The sequence below is a fragment of the Amphiura filiformis genome, chromosome 6 (assembly GCF_039555335.1).
Source record: "Amphiura filiformis chromosome 6, Afil_fr2py, whole genome shotgun sequence".
NCBI lineage: Eukaryota > Metazoa > Echinodermata > Ophiuroidea > Amphilepidida > Amphiuridae > Amphiura > Amphiura filiformis.
Genome location: NC_092633.1, coordinates 19,517,065 through 19,540,398, shown reverse-complemented (window position 1 = coordinate 19,540,398; position 23,334 = coordinate 19,517,065). Strand labels below are relative to the sequence as shown.

Sequence of the window (23,334 nt, the reverse complement as noted above, 5' to 3'; positions counted from 1 at the left end):
AATTGTTAGCAAAGATACTAAAACTAAGTGAGAAATTGCACCATTAACATTTCATTGTACTGTTTTCATCTCATCACACGGGCGATGCAGAAGTTTCAAATGGGGCTGGAAGTCCTTCTTCCCCAATATCATCAAAATCCTCTCGAGTACAAAACCCTATGATAACTAACGTTGCTTGTCATCGCTTAACAGGAAATGCAGAAATTGTGTAGCTTTGTGTCATAGTTGGAGGGAAACTAGCACAGAAAAAAAACTGATTTAACACAGATTTCTCTGATATAACATTGATTTCCCTCATTTAACACTGATTTGCCTTTAGCTGTCTTGATTTTACCCCCTCCCCAAGTAGTCTGAACCAATTCACCCAACACTCTCTGGTTACATTGTTGGACACTTTTATTTGGAAGAGTAAAAGGACACTGGTACGTGCTACAATAACAAGTCACTGACTCTTCATTTTGACTATTTATGCTGGACCAGCTCACCAGCAAGGATTCAGCTTAGGGAACACACTAAACGACTCGATGAAGCCTTATGTAACTATATTCACTGCGCCCCTCCTACTCTCTCTACAATGATATGGAAGCGAGCAAAAATTAGATCAATAATAGATACGTAATCAACATTAACCCCCTCCCTCCCTCCCTTCATATCATCGATATTACCAAGTGAAAGTAAATTTCACATTATGTAAGAATGAAAACTTGTTTATCGATAGATGACAAACTTGAGAACAGGTGTTACGCTTTGAACAAAACAAGTAAAGTACCCTGAAGCTTGTGTGATTTTCAAATGAGTTCAAATTACACCTCATCAGCTTTGGAGAAAAACAAACAAGCAAGTTTTTCTTTTTGATCAAAATCAATACTGATGCAAATTGTTTCTTTCACTTGGTTACACATATCCATTAGTGTTACCATCATCATCATCATATAATTACCTGTAGTATGTGCCACTTGCACATTTTTTGATGCCTTTGATCATCTCCTGATGGGTTATGCGGAATTCCTTCCCAGGATGCAACAGTGTTGCCATGACAGCAGCTTTAGAGTGGGTGTGAATCACAGCCCCAGCACCTGTGATTTGAATTAAAAAGATGTGTTCTTTGTTTAGCCACCTGATGTTTTTTCCCCTGGGTTCTCCACATTATGATGTATGACTGTGTGACAATGAACAATACAGCCCAATGATGACACCAAGCATAATAATAAAGTAACACTAAGGGAAAGGATTAACAAATTGTCTTGTTGTTATTAACAGTCTCTGGTATTAATAAACAAGACTATAAATAAACACACTATGAGAAGGGTTGAGTGTCCGCTTAAATACATCAAATATTTTCAGTTGCCTATATCAAGAATTTGCAACGGTTGATGAGACTCTATGCATAATTATTTATAGTTAAACGGTTATGGTTATTCCAGGTCGATTTTATTCAGAGTGTATTGTAAATGAAATAGCGCCGAGACCCAAGTAAAATAATATAAAAAATGTTAAAGTGGGCTGGTTTCGAACTCGGGACCTAAATAGTGATTTTATTCAGAGTGTATTGTAAATGAAATAGCGCCGAGACCCAAGTAAAATAATATAAAAAATGTTAAAGTGGGCTGGTTTCGAACTCGGGACCTAAATAGTGAATCTACTATGCCATGAGAGTGTTGGTTCTGCATTCTTGCATTTATCAATAAGTACCTATTAAACACACCTCCGTGGATAGCTAAGCTATTATATTTTGTGAGTACATCACTTGAAATTAGACTAATGGCCTGTGGGACAAGAGTTTTTGCACCCAGATCCTAGCATTCCCCCCATGTAATACCAACCCGGTCCTGCCCATCCTGAACAATTTGGAACAATCCCTGTAAAAACAAATCTAGAAGATTAGGGATAATTAAAGCCATAATGCTCTATAACGACACCCTCAATCTTTCTTGAATTTCTACTTTATAGATTCCGGCTCCCCACTGCCCCCACCTCTGAAGAGTCTTGGCTATGTCACTGCTTTACACCAAAAATGAGTGCATGTAAGGATACATAGATGGAAAACAATTTTAAATGTTGAGGCCTCAGAATTCAGTATAAATCATCAACTTTTTAGAAAATAAACAATAAACAGATTTCAACCCAAAATGTTTGAACAACTTACACATGATACCAGTGCACATGAAAATGATAAAACTATTATCATTCTATAGAGATAAAAAATTTGGATTTAGGTTGAATACAAAATATGCACATACATTATAACCAAACCCATGTCCTCCTCCCTGTAGAGTGCACATCACTAAATAATGTCCGGTAAGGCATACCATCTCAATTCACTATGTTTTTACATTCTAAATACTGTGACATACCTATAAATCAACCAAAACTATTGGGTAAAAATCATGTGGCTTGAATCTACGCACTTGCCAAGTTTGAGAAATATTCTAGGTTTGTATTTCTCAGGCTGTCTGCTTCCTTATTAAATCAAGAGCGGTGTTATTCTGAAAATCGGGTGAACAAACTTAAGTCTTTGTGCTTCAGTCGTTTGAAAAATCAAAAGTCACCAATATATTTCTTTATCTTTGTTTACTTCTTTGTTTGTTCGTCTTTAAAGAATATATTACTTTCAAAAACTGAAACGCTTTGATTGGTAGGTAGGGAAACAATGAGTTAACATCAAGTTTAAATCTAAAGAATCAATAACAGAGTTAATTGAGGTCAATAAGGTTCTTCACATCTCCACAAGAAAACTTAATGTGTTGTGTGAAATTGCCTCCAATATGATTTAAAATTACTTAGGCTTCTAAATGAGGGCAGCATTTATTAATGCATGACAGTCTGATTAGAATTTAAAGTACACAGTGCTTTATACTCAGGTGGATGACTCTAGTACAAGACTATAGTTAGATTTTAGGATTAGGATTAGATTTCAGGTTACAATAAGGTTTATGTTTAGGGAATTTGGATTAGGGTTTGGTCTGAGAGGTTTAGTTAAGGGTTATGACTAGATTGACTACGGTTGGGTGGCAACTTCTAAATCCAAAGCCCAGGGGGGTACATAAGCTTGGTTTTGGTAGGCGTGTGCTGCTGAAAATTTAAAAATGGACCCATCAATATACCAAGTTTTCAAGAAATTTGGACCCATTGATATACCAAAAGTCAAAATTCTCGGCAGAATTTAACCCAAATTGTCTTAGTTTTTACAAATTTTGGCTACATAGAGGCAAAATTGGGCTAGAAAAATGGGTCATTGATGTAAAATAAAAAGGCCAAAAATGCTACCCATGTTTGCGGCAAGTCCCTGTATGGTCATTTGTACCGAGTACTCCCCAGTGGCGTACCGTGGCCGCCCCAACCCCGGGGGGCTGAAGAAGAAACAATTTTGTCGCCCCTTCCTTAACAGCTCGAAAAGGTTGACCCAATTTTTTTCACGGTCGTTTGAAAAAGTGAAGAGCAAAAAAAAAAAAAAAGGATTTTAGGTGATAGCGCCCTAAAAGCAACCTTTTTCCAAATTTTTTTATGCTTTTTCAATTTTTGCGCCCTTTTTCTTTGCTAATTAGTTTTGCCGCCCCTTCGATTTTGCCGCCCCTGTTTTTGCCGCCCCTTCTTCTTCTTCCGCCCCTTCGTTTTTGCCGCCCCTACTTTGACCCCGGGGCTGGCGCTCTAAAGCCCCCCCAAAATACGCGCATGCTCCCCGCCCCAGTTCTAAAACGGTTCCGATTACCCTTTTTGTAGAGGGTTGCTCTCATCTATGTCACTCATAATGTGACAATGACATGGTTTCTCATTATTGAATAAATACTTGTAATCATCTTGCCTGACTCACCTCTCATCCTATAGGCATTCATAAATAGCGGTGTACATTGACTCTGTTTGTATTTCTTCTCAGGCGGTGGACAATCTAGCTGCTTCCCATCTAGATTTGTAACAAACATATCCTCCGGCTGAAATGACATGACCATGTTATTCATTAGAGGACTTATTACCATAATTGGCTGAGTTTTTTAACGTTTTGATTTTTTGTCATGCAACATTTTCAAGTGCAATAAATGTCTACTGTGCTTAATCAATTTGTTATAAATATCATAAAATTATCACTTTTGATATAAAATTATAAATTAAAATTTGGTATGGATCACTATTCTAGCATGGGAAAATTAACACTGGCAAGATGCCATATGAAGCAAATTAGGCAGTTATTCAATTGAACAATAATTTGGAGCATTACTGGGTGCCATGAATTCTAACTCACATTTTGCAGGGACTGTCTTTTGGAATTTGCAGGAGAGCATTAAACGCTCTTCTGGAGCCTTCAAGAACAGCTGTTTAGAGCATTTACAAAATAATGTAATTTAAGGAGGGAATGGTCATTGCTCTTGCTATCCTCAAAAGGCAGTCCCTGATTTTGTGATAATTCCAGCATAGTAGAAACCACATGGCCACAACAATTAACCAAAATGTACCAGGACAATCTAACCAAAACTACTTAAGTATAAACAAAATAGCATTGAAATTATTGTAAAATATACGTTCTGGATCCGCCATTATATATACATACTTGTATGTTATCATCAAGTAACTTCTATTTTGGTTGTAATTTTCATATCAAGCTATGAGAAGTGGATATTAACACATATTTCAATTTTATTTCTGCAGCATCTCAAAATAGAAGTGTTAGTAAGTTTTTTGAAGTTCAAAAAGGTTCTACAAATCAAATCAAAATCAAAAATCTATTCTATATATAGCATTAGCAGTCATGTTAACTCAGTTGCCCTATCAATCACTGCGCTTTATTTATTTATATTTATTTTACTTACCGTAAGTGTTTTGTATATGTCTTGTCTGGTTTCCAACAGGATAATGGACCGGTATCCAGCCAGAATACATTTATGTTAATATTTTACTCAGTTATTATTAAATCTATATTGAAAGTAATGTCTAATAAATAATAATAGCAGCTAACACTGGTAAAAACACACATGCACCACTACATAATTAATCAAAAACAATATATCGCAATTATGTAAATGACCTAAGCAGAAAGAATACGAAAAGATTCTTTGATTGATGTTATTTTTACTCTGTCATTTCCCTCCATTTTGGCTTCCTTGATTCTCAGCATTATGTCTTTGACTTGAGTTTGTTGTCTTATTTCACTGTCACTTCCTTGGGTGCCCCATGCTAAAAAACATCAGGAGACATGCTCCTTACCAGATTTCAAAAAGATTTTTAAGTCTTACTTGAGTGACTCACCTGCATTCTCTCTTTCTGGACTCCAGAGGGCACTGTGTAGATTTCATCACTGGACACAAAATAACAAGAACTATCAGTCAGTATAAAATACAATTAATTAGAGGGTTGCAAACCTGACAATAATAATAATAGATATATGAACTACCATATCAAAAGTGCATATATTTCTTAAGGTCATAGTTCAAATAAATTCTTAAGCTAAGTGAGAGTGCATTTAGTATCATAATTTTAAGATAAATGAATCATCTTTAACCAATGAAGTTCTCATGAGCATAAACATGTGAAAATATCACAAATTTCATTGTTGTAAAAGACAATACTGGTATCTTACCCTGTTTTGATAGTCATAGCACCTCCAGTGCCAGTAAGCCAGCCAAGATGATAGAACATTGTACACAGTTCTGGTATAAGATGTCTGGGATGCTCCTATTATAAACAAGGATGTCAAAATTACATTGAAATTCAAATACAATTAATTGCATCGCTGTGTAGGAATGTCACACACTTGATTGAAATAGTTGACTTAGAAACCAGAGAACACTTTTTGTCCTTCTCTTCATCCTATCTTAAGCATGGATGGATGTCACCTTCTTCAAAAGGATGATCAGGTATGTGTCAAAAGCTTTGCAAGCTGCAATCCAATGTCTATGTTGCATAAAGCTATATCCATTGACCAAGCCATCTTCTTTGGTACGCTATTTGGCTCATCCATCAATGCATTTGTGCCACAAGGCTCAGTTCTTGGCCCACTCTTGTTCTCTATCTTCATGGATGACCTGGAGCAATGTGTGTATGTATGTACTGGTTGCTAATGATTCCACATTATTTGCACTGATTAGGCCTATCTGATACACTTTCGATTTGCAATTATAACTCATATGCTGCTCCTACCACCTTGATAGGATGCAGATGCAGATGATGGAAAATGTACTTTTGTAAGCAAATAATACAATGTATGTAAAGTAATGATGTTTTGTGTCTTTAAACTATTATAACATATTGCAAGCAACATTTTTTGCAAGCAACATGAATCACTAGGCAAACTGGTCGGACAAATGCCTTTCACCTAACGGGATGCAATCTTTATATTCATCTGTCTCATAACACTGTATTTTTTCTTCTTAATCAGCATGATTACTTTTTTCATATTTTTCTTCTTTTTCTTTTTCAGATGTATGCGAGGACACAAACCATGTCCATCCCTGCCTGAATCCATGCAGGCCTGAAAGATGTAGCATATATACTGTGCCAATAAGTATCCTTACACTTGGAAAAATAATCACAATTTCAAAACTGGACAATATTGGGGTAAATTTGTTTTTTAATAGATGCACTATCTAATCCTGCACATTATGACACCACATTGAATCCAATGTGACTTCAAGAAGCAAAGTTACAAGCATTTGATTAGACGAAGGTCCAGTTTTAAAAGTGACAAACTGACCTATTCAAAACTCCACACACTAGACATCTGGTTTGAGAGTGGTGAATGGCTGATTAATGCGTTTTGTGGCTTTAATTTAAAACAAAAGGAACAAAAGAAAACTGAAACAAAAGAACTGACAAATAAAATGAAAGTTATGAAAAGTACAGAGAAGTAAAAACTGAAATAAAAACTACTTTGAATAATGCTTCAATTGAAGAAACTATGTTGTCTCTTTGTTGCAGCTTGTTGGAATCTTTTTGCGCCTTGCATAGGCCAGTTTGTCACTTTTAAAACTGGACCTTCGTCTATTCAATTGCTTGTGGTGTCATAATGTGCAGGATTATATAGTGCATCTATTAAAAAAAACAAATTTATCCCAATATTGTCCAGTTTTGAAATTGTGATTATTTTTCCAAGTCTAAGGATACTTTATTGGCGCAGTATACATACTCTGGGTGTCTCTCCATCTCTCCCTATTTCTCTCCCTCTTGCATACATACCCCTACATATTACATGCATATGAAAATTGGTAATTTATTTAATATTAAATCATGATGCTCACAATGAACTTTTAACTGCTTCGAAAAACACTCTTGAGCATGCCCTCTGTACAGTCACATCTGAAAAAAATTGCCAATGTATAGAGGGCTCACTACATTTTTCTACAGCATGAAAACTCCCCATTCAAACGATAAAACAATTGCATATGTATGATACAAGTAAAGTTCAGCCTTTTTTACCATTAAAAGATGTCTCCAGCAATCACAACATTATGCCTTATATGTTAGGAAAATGAATATCTAACACAAATCACATGGTTTTATTTAAAACAAACTCATATTGACCATAAAACCAGCAGTGTCAGAACATGCGATATTCACAATTCCCGGGTACCAAAATTGTCTGGTGCTTAAAGATGACAGCGCCGGGCGCTAATTGAATAAGGTAATATTGAAACTTTGTTTCTACTATAGTGTGTCTCATGTCAAGTTGAGAGTATTGCCATGTTGGATATCGCTCAGGCAGACATGAATCAGTGTGCTTACGTGGCTGCATCGCCAGCGTATGGACAAATGGCCCTCCTACGTGTGTGTATACATGTATGCCCCGCAGAATTTTTTAAAAGGTTAGCACACACAACTCAAATCTGCTACTGCAAAATGCAACATGGGACATGACCAACTCTAATCACTCTATGAAGGATAACTTTTAGTACCATACCTCATCTAATTCATCAAATCGCATCTTCTTTTCCACAATAGCTGATTCCCCATCACCTTCTCCTTGATTTGCAGTTTTTCGTTTCATGTCTGGATGATTAATTTTATCAACCTTCTCACAGCTTCACAATCTAGCAAAAAAAGCATGAAGAATCAAAACAGTTAACAAAATCAAATAACATAACTAATGTCACAGAAAAGATAATGTTGGCATTCAGACGTTGAAGACTGGAATCAAGACACTTGTAGATGACCAACCGAAAGCTGGTAAACTCATCGACCAATTTCAAAGTGTGTTTTCAATTGAAGACCCAAATCTTCCTTCATTAATTGGGCCTTCATTTTGCAAAAGTTTCTCACTTCCGAGGGGGGCACATCCCCCCTCAGACACCCTCCTGCGTCGCGCAAGCGCGACGAGATGGCCGCATGGATTTTTACATCAACCTGACTGGCCCCCACTTTCAAAATTGTTCCGCTGCCTCTGGTAGAGTGTGGAACTATAAGTGCTTCAGTCATTCAATCATCGCCAATTTTCAAATGTATTAAAACAATTCTTTGTGATAATTTTGAAGTTTAATTAATGATACCAAAATTTATTTTGATAACTTATCTGTATCTTCAGAACAAAGTTTGCTCATTTTTAAGAGGTTAACCATGCTAACAATTAGCCAATGTGTCATTTGACCAACTTTCTTGGGTGCTATATCCCCGGGGCTATATCCGTTGTAATCAGCATCAATTTTTTTACTTCCAAATTTCCATTGCTTTACATGGTGTCATGCTTCACTGAGTCTGCCACGTTTTGAGATAGCTCCACATTTTATCCTCATATCCATCGTCAGTTATCAGTGGCCTGGATTGAGGATAGACTTTTCGATCAACCTTTCAAGCTTTAGTTCTGTAACATACCTACATTTAACATGGTTTTTAAAATCATTTTTAAGCTTACTTCACACGACTTACTTCCTTATTTATGACAGTATGAGTATGTGCCGCAACAGGGAAATAAAACTTCTGTTAAGCTGCTGTGACAGTCACGGGAAAGTGATTCGAATCTAAATCACAAATCTAAATAACAATCTAATTCACCAGAGTGAATTCATACGATTTCATCAGCAACAACGTGGACAGTCCGGCTGTTGCAGAAGTTGTTATTTATTTCCACAGCATGTCGTACAGCGATATCAAAATTGCGCATGCGTTAACCAATCATTTTCTTTCTTGCAGCCTGTCTCCAATCGATATTTAAAAAAAAAAACAGCTATCTTCGGTAGATAGCAATTTTAATAAATTAATTTTAATTAATACATTAATTTTTTTAATTAATAAATTTTAATTACCAATTTAAGCAAAATAAACTTTTGTGAATGAATCGTTTATTGTCTGTTAGTAAATAGTTGTTCTGTGTTTAACGTCATTCAAAATATCAACCCTTTTACGGGGTCAATTTTTCGTGGCTATTCGTGGTTAAATCAAAACCACTATCGGGGTCATTTTCAGTTGTTGACATCATATTAAATGGACCCCTAAAAGGGTCATATTTAAATAACCCCAAATATAGTCATTTTTCGACCCACGTTCCGGCGGGGTCATTTCTAACTGGGACCCCTGAAGCTGAATGTAGTCATTTCAACAATGTTAGGGATAATTTTCTAATCATGACCCCTGATACTAATAGGGTTATTTTTCAACTGCCTCTATTAGGGGTTAAATCATTTTTTGACCCTAAATGTACCGTAGTCATTTTTAACTACAATTTGGTTCAAATTATTCACTTGATCACCGTGGTCACTTCTGGGCAGACCTGCTTCGTTGACCCTGAAAATGGGGTCAAAATGACAACATTAGGGTCATTTTTGACTACCTATTAGCCTCCTATTTCTACTTAGTATGTAGGATGCAATCGGATTTAATGCCATTTGTATTTATTTATCAGCTACCTTCTGAACTTCACATCGCAGATAGTAAAAATTCTTCTTTTTCCGAATCCCTTGAACTTGAAGAATAGTTTGCCTCCATTTTTACGAAAATCGGAGCAACTTTTTTCACACCTGTAGCCTACAACATGCATGGTAACTATTTATGATCCTTAGGCCTATGCAAATAATTTGGTACGTTATTTAATTTGGAGCATGTTTAATGCCCATGATCCTGTAGTTACACGAACTTGCCGCTTGAAGCTATAAAGCTGGTTTCATACTACCCTGCCGCTTGCCGCTGAGCGGCGTGGCGCACGCGCATTGCAGACAAACGGACACAATCAAGACTTGCCATTGGTTTAAACGCCTTACATAGGGGGTGGTCTTACTTTGTGCAGCAAAATTGTCTATTTTGTTCAACTTTGTAATTATATTGTATACGTGTCCGTCATTATATTTTTCCGTCGTTGAATACTTTCAAACTGTTGTTTTTGATAATACATTACAAATTCTGAATCATTGGAATCCCCCCATGCGTAATAATTTTGCTATTCAATTGAAAGGGCATTTCGTGATCCACAGCTTCATCTCCCCCCTTTTCTCCAAAAAAGTTGAGATTTTTATACTGGAAACCTCTGACTACATAGGCTAATGTTTATAATTATACCAAAATTTCTTGCAGATCATATTCGTTTTGTAAAAATATCGTCAAATTTTAATTTCGTTCTGGTATGGAGCAGTGTAATACACATAATCATGTGTAACTCGCAAACGCAAAATCGGAATCAGCTGCAATTTTGGGTATAAGCTTTTTTCGTGGATATCTATTGGAAAATGTCATAAAATGAGGATGCTAGGATCACGAAATCCTCCTTTAATACTCTTGATGATATTTATCTGCAGAGTTCCTATCCTTTTCTGTATACATTGTAGTGGTTAATGCATGAGGATTTGGTCGGGCTTGCTGATGGTCTTGGTCGTGCCCATGGCCACGTGTATATTTATAAAAACGCATTTATAAGTGTAGTCGACGCATACTGTTAAATAAGCTCATATTTCCAGTCTAGTATTTATTAATATGACTAAGCCTTTCTCTGGAAACTGTTTTGGAGAGAATAAATTGGAATATCCGTGATGTATTTATTATCATTAATATATAATATAAATAATAGGGGTGCAAGAATTTACCCTTGGGTACACCATCAAGTTATATTTTAATTCTTGAGCTTCAACAACTTAATAACATAATTATTATCTAGAAAGCAAAATTATACTTCTTGATTTTTTTTTCAGATATTGGTGTAATATCATCGTTAAGGACAACTTGTTGTTTCTAAGAATATTTTACACGATTGGTCACGCGATGTAACTAATAAACGTACATGTCGACCAAATGGCTCGTTAGACAACTATTCTCATTTTTTCTGCCATAACTACAATGGCTACATAGATTTTGAAAGTGCATATGACTCTGTTTTTAATGTCATTTTTGAGCGCAAACCTATAGCTAGCTATAGCTCAGTGAAGGTACACACCTGGTTCTCGAATACCGGTATGTCAAATTAACGGTATTGTTTTATAAAATACTATAAAATGTCTTGGAAAATATTTCATAAAAATTAATGTTAATGAGAAAAGAAATTGTTTGGAGTTATTTAGACGGGTAGGTTTTATTAAAAATATAAATCCATTTAATTTGCATGCCATACAGCTCGATAAAAGTACGCACCTGGCTCTTTATGTATTATGTTTTAAAACATTTGAATGTATAAACATGATAAACGAGGGGAAAAAAGCACATTGTGTGCCTACAATTTCACATGATCACAATCTTTCTAAAATAGATTTATTTAGAGGGGTAGTTTTTCATTTAAAACGTCAATCCATTTAATTTACGTTATATATCTAGCTCGATGAAAATACACAGCTGGTTTACTTATATTAATTTAAGGGTGGGTTATCTTTGAAAAAGTCAAGCCATCATTTCATTAAAAAATTTTTACCTAGCTGCAGCTCAATTAAAGTACACAGCTGGTTTTATGTTTAAAACTTGTAATCATAACACAAAAACGCATACTAACTCTGCAACGTGGTGCCTACATTGTCTTAAAATGTCAGACAGTGGTATAAAATATGCGTATACATTAGGGTGGGGCGAAAAACACCTTTTTTTCTCGGATCGACTTGGAACTCTCTGAGAATTTTACTGGGTACATACTAGTATTGTGCTGAAATATCAGTAAGATCGAAGCATGTTTCACCCAGGCAGTAGATTTTCACAAAATCCCTACTTTTTTGCTATTTCTTACTGTATACATAGAGAAATCAGTAGAAACAATCTGGGAAAAGTAGGCATTCAGATGCCATCCTAACCAATATTAAATGAACAGTTCGGGTAGTTTGTTTGGACTGTGACCCTCTAGAACATCACCAAATAGCAAGCAGTCTCCAATTGGTTACCATTATTTTTGCTAAAGACACGTATGTAAGTTAAATATTAATGATATTTGAGTTGCTATATTAAGGGGTAGGGGTAGCATTATGAGCATTTCCCCAGTTCTACTCAGTCAAATTTCCCAAATGTGGTATTGCTGCATAGATATGAACTGCAGCATTGCCAAAAATAAATGATATATTTTTGGCTATCCATGTTTTGACCAGAGGTCAAATGGTCACACAGCCTTGAAAATTACTACAAATCAGGCGTCACATGACCCTTTAACCCCTGGTTAAGTCAGAGCTGCTCTAAAATCATATCTCATGTATTTGTTTGTACTTTTGCAGTTCATATCTACACAGCAAGACCAAGATTGTGAAATTTGACTCAGTAGAACTGGGGAAATGCTCCATAATGCTACCCCTTAACTAAATACATGTCTTTAGCAAAAAATAATGGTAACCAATTGGAGACTGCTTGCTATTTGCTGATGTTCTGGAGGGTCAAAACAAACTACCCAAATTGTTTAATATTGGCTATGATGTCATCTCAATGCCTAATTTTCCCAGGTTGTTTCTACTGATTTCTCTATTATAGAGTTATACAGTAAGAAATAGCAAATAAGTAGGGATTTTGTGAAAATCTACTGCCTGGGCGAAACATGCTCCGATCTTACTGATATTTTAGCACAATAGTAGTATGTACCCTAGTAAAATTCTCCGAGAGTTCCAAGTCAATCCGAGAAAAAAAGTGTTTTTCGCCCCACCCTAATATACATTGTTTAAGATTAAACACATTGTTTAAGATTAGACACATTGTTTAAGATTAGACACATTGTTTAAGATTAGACACATTGTTTAAGATTAAACACATTGTTTAAGATTAAACACATTGTTTAAGATTAAACACATTGTTTAAGATTAAACACATTGTTTAAGATTAAACACATTGTTTAAGATTAAACACATTGTTTAAGATTAAACACATTGTTTAAGATTAAACACATTGTTTAAGTTTAAACACATTGTTTAAGATTAAACACATTGTTTAAGATTAAACACATTGTTTAAGATTAAACACATTGTTTAAGATTAAACACATTGTTTAAGATTAAACACATTGTTTATAAATTAAATGTCTATATACTTATAGTACGTAACTTATAATACTAAGATGTTCAGTTCATAAACATGCAAAAAAAAAGCAAAATATTTGTTGTGTTTATCATTTAGGGCTTCGGAGCCTGTTTAAAGTGTTTTAATATTTATTTATTTATTTATATTTATATTTAATAAGGCGATAAAATATATTTTCTAAAAAGTCAAGAACCCAAACTATGGTATATCTTAAAAGAGATTAAAATATTTAATTTCCAACTTGGAAATTTCATAGTTATTACCAACTTGTAAAACCTTATTAATAGATACTAACAATTATGCATTCCAACCACCCTTTGATCCAGGCCCGTACGCAGGATTTCATTTGGGGGATGCTGATTTTGAAAAGGTAGACGTTTTTTCCAGGGGGCAGGGCAATTTTGTGAAAAGTGGATTTTCTTCCCAAAATTTGGACTTTTTTGTCAAAAAAGTGTAAAAAGGCTTTCAATATAAAAGCTGTAAATGCAACATTTAAAAAGAAACGTGTCGAAAACAGATGTAAAATTAAAATTAAAATTTCAAATTCTAATAACTATTTAAAAAAATTCGGTACTTAATAGTTTCATGATGAAATTAAGTGAGTTTTACTTATTTCACGTATTCTTTTTTTTATTATTATTAATGTAATGGAATATACTTCTAAATATTCCGGAGTCATATTAACCTTTCGGAGTCTGTTTCGGAACGTCATAGTTAATTCATCCCTCTACACCGTACTCCGCCAGAATTTTTGAATGGTCCGTAATCATAGCTTCAAATTCTGCTAGCTTTGCTTCATTGATAGCTAGGCTATAATTATGAACTACAGGGTGTCCCCCAAAAAAGAGGCCCCTCATTGCCCCCTCTTTTTCGCCTATTTCTGAAAAGTTGATAAAATATTTTTTGATATGTAAAGAAACCTTCAATTGTTAGCTTTAATAAACCAAAACAATTATTTCAATCGGCTCACAACTTTTGAAGATATGCCCTTTTAAAGACAAGTACCCGTTTTTCACTCTGTCCACGGATAGCAAACAGAGTGGTTGGGATGGGTCTTGCTGTGGAGTGGCCTGCAAGATCATCAGACCTCACACCACTTGATTTCTTCATTTGTGTCAAAATCCAAGATCGTTGCAAACGTATTACTGCTATATTCGCAAGTATCCAGCGCACAAGGTTGGTACACAACGCAATTGATGCAATGAGGACTAGGGCTGAAACCTGTATTCGTCAAGGAGGGAACCAGGTAGAGGGCAGAGCAGCACAGTAAACTCACTTCAAAAGAACCAAAGACAAACTAAACAGCCCTTTTCAGGGCTACTTTTTATTCCAAAAAGATAAATGACTTATGTTGTCAATAAAAGAAAGAAAGAAACAATAAAGTAAGAAAGTAAGAAACATAATAAAACAAAAAGGCATAAAATAACCGAGAAAAACATAAGTAATTGCAAGTATAGCAAAAGAAGTCCCATCCCACATCAATTTCACCCAAATTAATGACACTTAACAAAATCCATAACCCATAAGCCCACCGGTAAAGCCCATTCCCTAAAATAAAGTTGTTATTTTATAAAGTTATTATCGAGGAATGTTTCATATTCATGCATGGTTTATGCACTTTTCGATCTTTGAAGTAGCCAAACCTCCTCCGTGGACAGAGTGAAAAACGGATACATTTCTTTAAAAGGGCATATCTTCAAAAGTTATGAGCCGATTGAAATCATTGTTTCGGTTTATTAAAGCGAACGAGTAAAGGCTTCTTTACATACCAACATATACTTGATCAACTTTTCTAAAATAGGAGAAAAAGAGGGTGCAATGAGGGGCCTCTTTTTTTGGGACACCCTGTATATAACTAATTTAGTTTCCCGCCTGAATTAGGTCAAACAAGAAGAGTCCTTAAAAAGGACAACGTTCCGCTAATGGCCTACTGGTATTGAAAATAAATAAGTCTTCTCTTTCTTGACTCATGGCAGTGAATTTCAATCATTTTGTAATATAATATACATTACTCCAGTCCATCCAGTACTATACAAGAACACTTTGATGCAAAGCATCAGTGGAGGGCGCTAACTAACTATATCTATTATATATACAGGTTAGTCTTTGTCAAAGACCTCGCGATCCTAGGGGGCGAGCGGCGAAGCCACGAGCTGAGCGCCGAAGGCGCGACAGAGCGGCGAAGCCGCGGAATATTATAGGTGGCGCTCCCACTACGGTGGTCCAGGCAGAGCCTTGCTGAAAGGCTATATATAATATATAGATCGCAATAATATGAGAAAGTTTGTATGATGATGATGAGTATTTTTAAAATCACATGAAATATTTTGTTTCATTTGCTGCTGTGTGTGTGCAGCATTAGTTGTGGAGAGTCACTGATTATTATTCCGAGAAATGAAACTATTGGAACCAGTGCTTGGCTCTGTTTTCTAAGTAGTTTTAAAATGGTTGGTTTCCTTTTACATTTACTCATGTTAAACTATGCACACATGGTATAACACGCAGTTTGCACTCCCAATTGAGCCCAGTTTTCAACTTGCTCTCCTATTAAATTGACAAAAGACAGGTGAACAGATTCTCACCTTTCAGGTTTGCAAATGTATTTAATGTATGCTATCTATGTCAACAATAGCCCAACAATTTCCCAACAAATGCTCTATGAGTGCAATATCTATAGCCATAGTGATAGAAAGGCATTCATCTAATCATGTGCAAAATTGTATTTTTCACATTTTAATTGTAACTATCACATTATCCTTATGCAAGTTATGTTACTAATATGATATCATTATTTTGTACAACATATTATTAGATCTTCAGTTAGTATTGCATTTTGTAAATAATACATCAACATTAATAAACAACTTTTTTAACTGGAGTATTTTCAATGTATTGCTGTCTTCACTTCAAAATAACTTGACACACTAAGGCGTTGAGTGAGTTTTGCCTGTAAGGTCATCAAGTTCAATGAATTGGGCTAGGTTCACTAGCTGACATATAGATTTAACACACTTGTTTGTTATACTAGTTAGTTACAATTATTACGCCCAGTGCATCGCCGGCAAAGACGGTTTACTCCTGCAGAATTATGTTTCAACACCTGAAGTAGTTCGATAAAATCAGCCAAATTATACCCATGTTAATCGTTTCACACAAGCAGAAATGATTCATTGTGTACTTATGTAGTATTTTTCAATTCATTAATACATTTCTTCAACAACGTTTCAAAGAAACCAGCAGTTTTAAACTAGTTAGAAAACTGAGCCAATCACTGACTCAATAGTTTCATTTCTTGGATGCAAGGTCAGCAACTCTTCACAACTTACACTGCACACACAGTACACCTTTTCAAATAGCTAATAACATATACATCTCTGTGCAAGAAACTGAGTAATATTTTAGATGGTCTCTTCACTGATCTAGGTTGTTATGATTCCTAACTTTTCAAATGCTAGAAATATTTTAAGGTACTGTTCAGGAGGGTAGGGTGTAAGTGAACCAACAGTTCCTGCGGAACAAAAACTAAAGTAGGGCCTATGAGTGACTTTCAAAACGTAAGTTTCAATAAACAGAGGTAGTGGAGCGGGGGCATCAGTCGTTTCGTACTACTTGACCGTTATGACCGAAGGGAATTAATTCTGGATCCTGAGTATAGGCCCCAACGGGCTGGAAGTTGCCTGGTTTGTCAACCCTTGCATCTCTTTTGAAGGAACATACTGCAGTTACTGTCCGTTTTCCTATACACAATACACAGTGCTCTCACCATTGACGCGTGACCTTTACAAATGATGTATGTTGGAAGAATGGACACTTGCCTAGTTAACATCACTGTGTGAAAAATAACCAGCCAATATTTTATTTATTCTCCAAAACTTCTAGCAAATATATTTCTCTAACATGACCTAAAATTACAGCTAGGTTAGATGTTCAGAAATGGTCGCACTTTTGTAAAATATGAGTGAGGGCAAGGCATAGCTAGCCAACTCCCCGTGTTAATTGAATGGAGATTTGACCGAAAATATTGGTATCGGACCGCTCACTTCTGAAGGATGTCACAAAAAAACGGTAAAAGCTACATTTAAACTATTCTAAATAGGTTCTAGAAAATATAGTTTTGTAACATGTCCTAAATTTTTAGCTAATTTAGATGTTTGGAGAGGGTCGCACTTTTGTGTTTTAGGAAGGATATGTAAACGACAGATAACACCAAAAATATGAAGAAATTATTTCCAAACCGTGTTAAGTCAACAATCATTATGTTGCTCATTTTGAAGAATGCTGGTTAACAAAAAGCAGGTCTTTGTCTCATTTCGTGAACAAAGATACACATACCATTGTTTCCTTTCGTTTCCTTTATAATCGGTTACCCAACTGAAGCTATCATACCAGCTTTATTGCGATGTCGCACATTGAAAACAGACACTTGTGCACAACCAGAGAAGATCTGATTTAATCAGTTGAGCTGCTTCAATGAGTGTTATCTTGGTTTAATAGCTTTTAATGGGGTTTAAGTCCTGCAAAGGTCGAGATGAATTCTACTGTAGACATGACTGCATCATGATAGGTGCTTGCTCCTTGGAGCCTTGCGACCTGCTGCTAGGCGGACGACTATGGACGTTTATGGCAAGCTAAGCGGCTCAGAACGTGGGACTAGCTACGCGCAGCTTCTTTCTCGTTACGTGCAGCTTATTAACCAATCAGATTCGCGGTTTTAAACACGTGGAGCTGATGTAAACATCCTCTCTCACAAATATTACGTTGTTCATTTTTGGAAATGAAAATATCTGTAGTATATCAGCAAAAAATGGTATAGGTGCTATTAAAGTAATATCTGAACAGAATGATGATTGTTCTATATTTAGGGGCTATCATTTTCTTCGGAAGGGGTCTCAAATATAGGGGTCATATTTTTTGGCAAGCAAAATAAGGGGAGGGGTCATAAATTGATAATAACAAAATGTAGGGAGTCATAAGATGTGTTTATTGTATTCAAAAAGACTGATTTCAATACAATTTTAGCCTGTCTAGGGGGTAAGGTGTATCGGTGGTGGAAGCCGGGGTCAGTTAGGGCCGCAATTTTATTGACGCCGACTTTTTGTAAATTTAGGAACCCCCCCGAAGAAAATGATGACCCATTACTCTCTCCATATTTACACAGTGGCATGTGATATCCCCGGTGATATCGCTTTCCCTGCAATATCTTTACACAGCGCTTTACATCAGTAGTAGTTGTTGTTTGACCTTCATATCCCCTGCACGGCTAATACAGAACACGGTGTAAACTTGGAAATACTAAATAAATATGCTTTGTGTCATTTTAGCCAGGCATTAGCAACATGTTGATTTGTTGACGTTGATTTGTTGATGCGCCAGTCTGGCTGCACTACTCTTTTGCTCTCCCAACTTTTTATATTTTGGGCTGTTTCTACTGTGCTTTTTGTCTTCTACCATACACCATTGGAAAGATTAAACTGTCGTGATCAAACTGATCTACTTTATTTGGTCTATTTTGTATGAATTTTGATGAATTTTGATGAAATTCATATTTTCTGTGGTTTGTGATAACATACATCATTCACATTGCACTGGAATCCATAGTTTTCTACTTCATTAGTTCATAGACACTTGGTTGCACATGGCATGCTTAGCATTGTGGATTGTTTATATCACCATTTTGGTTCAAGGGGACTTGATCATCATGCCTCCATTGATTTCCTACTCCAGATTGGATTTATTGGGATTGATGCCAGAAAAGTGTCAATTACCCCTTTCAACTTATGAAACTTTGAAAGTTTGAAGGAGCTCAACATTTGTGGTGTTCAGCGGACTCAGCGTGGTTGCAGTGGTGGTAGATCTAATCACTTCACGCCCAACAAGCTACCAACTGTTGCAAGTGATAATCCACCTGTACTCAACAGCACAAAATCAGCACCCAGTAGAAATGAAAATCTAAACTTGAGCCTATGGAATGCCCAGTCCGTGGGTAATAAATCAAATGACATTTGTGAGTATGTAATCACCCATGATATAGATATACTGTGTCTTACAGAGACTTGGATGAAACCAGATGACCCTGTCATTATCAGGGAAATGTCACCTCCTGGTTACACTTTTATAAATACTCCTCGTGTTTATGCATCTGGTGACACTCATGGCGGAATTGGGATCCTCTTTAAACAACAAATTGGACTCTGTCATCTTACGAACATTGACATACCTACATTCACAACATTTGAATATACTGTTGTGTCCAACATGTCTCGCTCATTTTACATCATCATTGTATATAGACCATCGCCATCTGCTGTCAATAAGTTCAAATTGTCATCTTTCCTTCTTGAAATAGAGGATTTCATTGACTGTGTGAACTTACTGCCTGGCAAAGTCCTACTTGTTGGAGATTGGAATGTGCACTTTGATTTGCCTACCAAGAGTGATGTTAAACGTGTGTCTACTTGCCTGTCATCAGTTGGCATGAGTCAACATGTGACCGAGCCAACACATAGGAGTGGCCATATCCTTGACGTTGTTGTAACCAGAGTTTCTGACAACTTAATTCATGATATCTGTGTTGATTGTGTCACTTTCACCATAGATCACTTTATGGTTAACTGCTCCATTAACTTATCCAAACAGCGCCCATCTAAAACTGTTCGGACCTTTCGCAGATATAGAAGCATTGATCATCAACGCTTCTCAGAAGATCTTTCTATGAAAATGCTGGCTATCTCGCAGAAGTGTTATTCCAATGTTGACGATTTGTTCAATGAATATAACCGCTCTTGCCTAGAAGTTCTTGACAGCCATGCTCCGTCAATAACAAGGAGGTCAAGTATGTCACACCAACCGGGTTGGTTTGGTGATAAAGTTAATGAAGCCATTAGAGAACGCAGGCGCTGTGAGCGGAAATGGAGGAAGTCTCGGTCATCTATTCATCGTGAAGAATTCCTCACCTCAAAACAGACTGTCAAGGACCTTGTAGCTGAATCAAAAACTGAGTATTATAAGAACAAATTTGAGACGTCTTGTAGTGTTAAGGACATGTACAATGTTGTTAACGAGCTCCTCAACAAGGACGCAAATCCTATCCCTGATACAGAGAATCCTGTTGATCTTGCAAATGCTTTTGGTAAATATTTTATTGGCAAGGTCAACAAGATCAGGGACGAGGTTGACAAATCTGTGGTTAATGATGATGTGAATGTTTTAATATCTCATCTGGTAGTGTAAGTGCTAACATTGCATTCAATCATTTTACCCATGTGTCAGATGACGAGTTGTTACAGGTTATAACAAAGTGTCCAAACAAACAGTGTGTTCTGGATGTTCTCCCCACATGGCTCATAAAACAACATGTAAATATCTTGCTCCCTACACTCACAAACATTGTGAATATGTCTTTGTCCACAGGAACCTTCCCAGAAGATCTGCACAGAGCGGTCATTACTCCTGTATTGAAAAAGCCATCGCTCAATAAAAATGAACTTAAGAATTACCGCCCCGTTGCCAATCTCCAGTTAACATCTAAGATCATTGAAAAATGTGCTGTTTCCCAACTGAAAAATCATATTGATGAACATGATCTTGCTGAGCCAATGCAATCGGCATACAGGACCCATCACAGCACTGAGACGGCTCTTGCCCGTGTTCACAATGATTTTTCCCATGCCCTGGACAGTCAACAGGCTGTTCTCCTCATTATGCTCGACCTCTCTGCAGCGTTCGACACTGTCGATCGTAAAATTCTGCTGCAGAGGGGCGCTGATGAGTTTGGTATCACTGGTGTTGCACAACAGTGGCTCTCATCCTATCTCGAGAATAGATCATGCCGTGTTGCTGTAAGCGGTGCATATTCAAATGACATCTTGCTTCAGCATGGCCTACCTCAAGGGTCGGTTATTGGACCACTTGGGTTTGTTCTATACACTCACAATGTTGGTCGCATCATTCGCCATCACCATCTGATGTACCATGTATATGCTGACGATATACAAATATATTTACCCGTTGATCCTACAATTCCTGGTAATATTTCATGTGCTATTTTCAAGATTTCTCAATGTGTAAGGGATAACAAACAAACTTAAGTTAAATCCCGATAAAACAGAGTTTTTTTGTTATGTCATCTTCTCATCATAAATCCCGGTTGCAGGATGTCACCTTCAATATTGGTGATGATATCATTCCACAATCATCCAATGTGCGAAACTTGGGTTTTATTTTTGATAACCAATTGAATATGGACAAACATGTAACTAACCTGAGCCAAACCATAAACTGGCAAATACGCAATCTGTACAGAATCCGGAAGTATATCGATCAAGACACCTGTGCCAATATTGTCAGAGCCATGATTTTATCCCGCCTGGACTACTGTAATGTTTTGTTCAACAATATTGCGCAAAAGGATATTGATCGATTACAACGGCTCCAGAATAAATGTGCCCGCTTAGTCTTCTTGTCGCCGAGACGCACTTCCATCAGTCCCCTGTTGAAAGAACTCCATTGGCTTCGTATAAAGGAACGCATTACTTTCAAAACTCTGCTTTATATATACAAGTCACTGAATGGGCTGTGTCCCCGGTATATCGATGAGTGCCTAACTGTTAAACATCCTCATGAGGGCTCAGTCACCACACGTTCGGACCACGGTCTCAATCTTCGTGTACCAAGGACGAACAAGGGTGCCGGGGACAGGGCCTTTTCAGTGGTTGCTCCTTACAAATGGAACTCAATCCCCCTAAATATCCGCAGTGCCCAAACTGTCACCGGGTTCAAATCCCTTCTGAAAACATACCTTTTCTCATGATGTTGCTTTTGTTTGTTTTGTTTTGTTTTCTGTGTTTCTGCGCTTTGTATCCTCTGGCATTAGGCATTGATACCTAGCACTATACTACGCGCAGCTAACGACCCAACCACGTGATTAAATTTGACTATTTTGATTGGTCAAACAGCTGCTTGTAACGAGAAAGAAGCTACTCGTAGCAGTTCCACGCTTTTGGGCCCCTTGGCTTGCCACATCTTCTGGCTGCTTCTGCATAGCTTGGAGTTCTTGCTGGCTCTGGAATGATGCTTCTAACTAGAAGTTTGCCACATAATATTTTTACAATAACATTTTGACAACATTAGTATCACGTTGTTGTTGTTTTCTTGAATGTTTTTTTTTATAAAATGCCCGCTATTTAAATGTTATTAATATTATAACGAAAACCAAAACACATTTTAACACGTTTAAGGGTTTTGATAGGGGCAAACTAAAAGTGCTGGTACATGGAGAGGGTACTACCCCAAATCACAGCGCCAGGTAATGGCCAGGGCACGTTTGTATTAATTTTGTGTTTGTTTTAAATTTTGGGGCGTTTTCCCCAAATTTGATATTTTGGGGAATTTTTCAAGAAAGCGATATGCCATAGACAAATCTACGGGCACATATTTTGTTATTGTTGATACTTGATACAGATCTCTCCAGCATACCTATACGTTACCATTCGTTTTAGTGATATTGTGACTGCATTGTGACGTTTTCAATGATGTTTTAAGCTTACCGTGTAATTAACGCTGATATCTGGTGACTCTCCTTTAAATATTTATGTCGGATGGTCGGCAATGGCAAACAACAGAATGTCAAGTAGATTGGATACTGGATAGGTGCAAATGTCGTATTCCCGGGGTCGTATTCCTCAGTTTGCAGTCAGATCAGATTGTACTTCTAAATGCCGGCAGAGATCATAATACAATGAGATGATACACTCTGTACACACGGCCTATACCGATAATGAGGACATCATAAATTAATAATTAATCAATTATCCATGACGTCATGGACGTGTTGAACCAATCACATAACGTGGTGGCGCACAGCAAAACCACCATGCCTGTCGAGACCAACTGCTCCATAACAATTCAGACTTGCAAACAGACCACAAACTTCCTTAACAAGAGAGAAAAGCAAATTAAA

General features: G+C 36.7%; 1 protein-coding gene across 4 annotated transcripts in view; it reads right to left on the bottom strand.

Moving 5' to 3' along the window:
• Positions 1-23,078, bottom strand: part of LOC140155117 (methylthioribulose-1-phosphate dehydratase-like) — a 79,508-nt gene extending 56,430 nt beyond the window's left edge. For 2 of the 4 annotated variants that reach the window (XM_072177822.1, XM_072177825.1), the window contains exons 1-6: positions 8,848-9,040; positions 7,886-8,015; positions 5,570-5,664; positions 5,239-5,287; positions 3,812-3,929; positions 941-1,076 (exon numbers count right to left, since the gene is read on the bottom strand). In XM_072177822.1, coding sequence (XP_072033923.1) covers positions 941-1,076; positions 3,812-3,929; positions 5,239-5,287; positions 5,570-5,664; positions 7,886-7,972 — 485 coding nt within the window. In that variant the 5' untranslated portion in view covers positions 7,973-8,015; positions 8,848-9,040. Of the gene's footprint in view, positions 1-940; positions 1,077-3,811; positions 3,930-5,238; positions 5,288-5,569; positions 5,665-7,885; positions 8,016-8,833; positions 9,041-22,921 lie in introns of those variants that run through there. The other 2 variants (XM_072177823.1, XM_072177824.1) reach the window with 2 other exon arrangements.
• Positions 23,079-23,334: the final 256 nt, after the last annotated feature.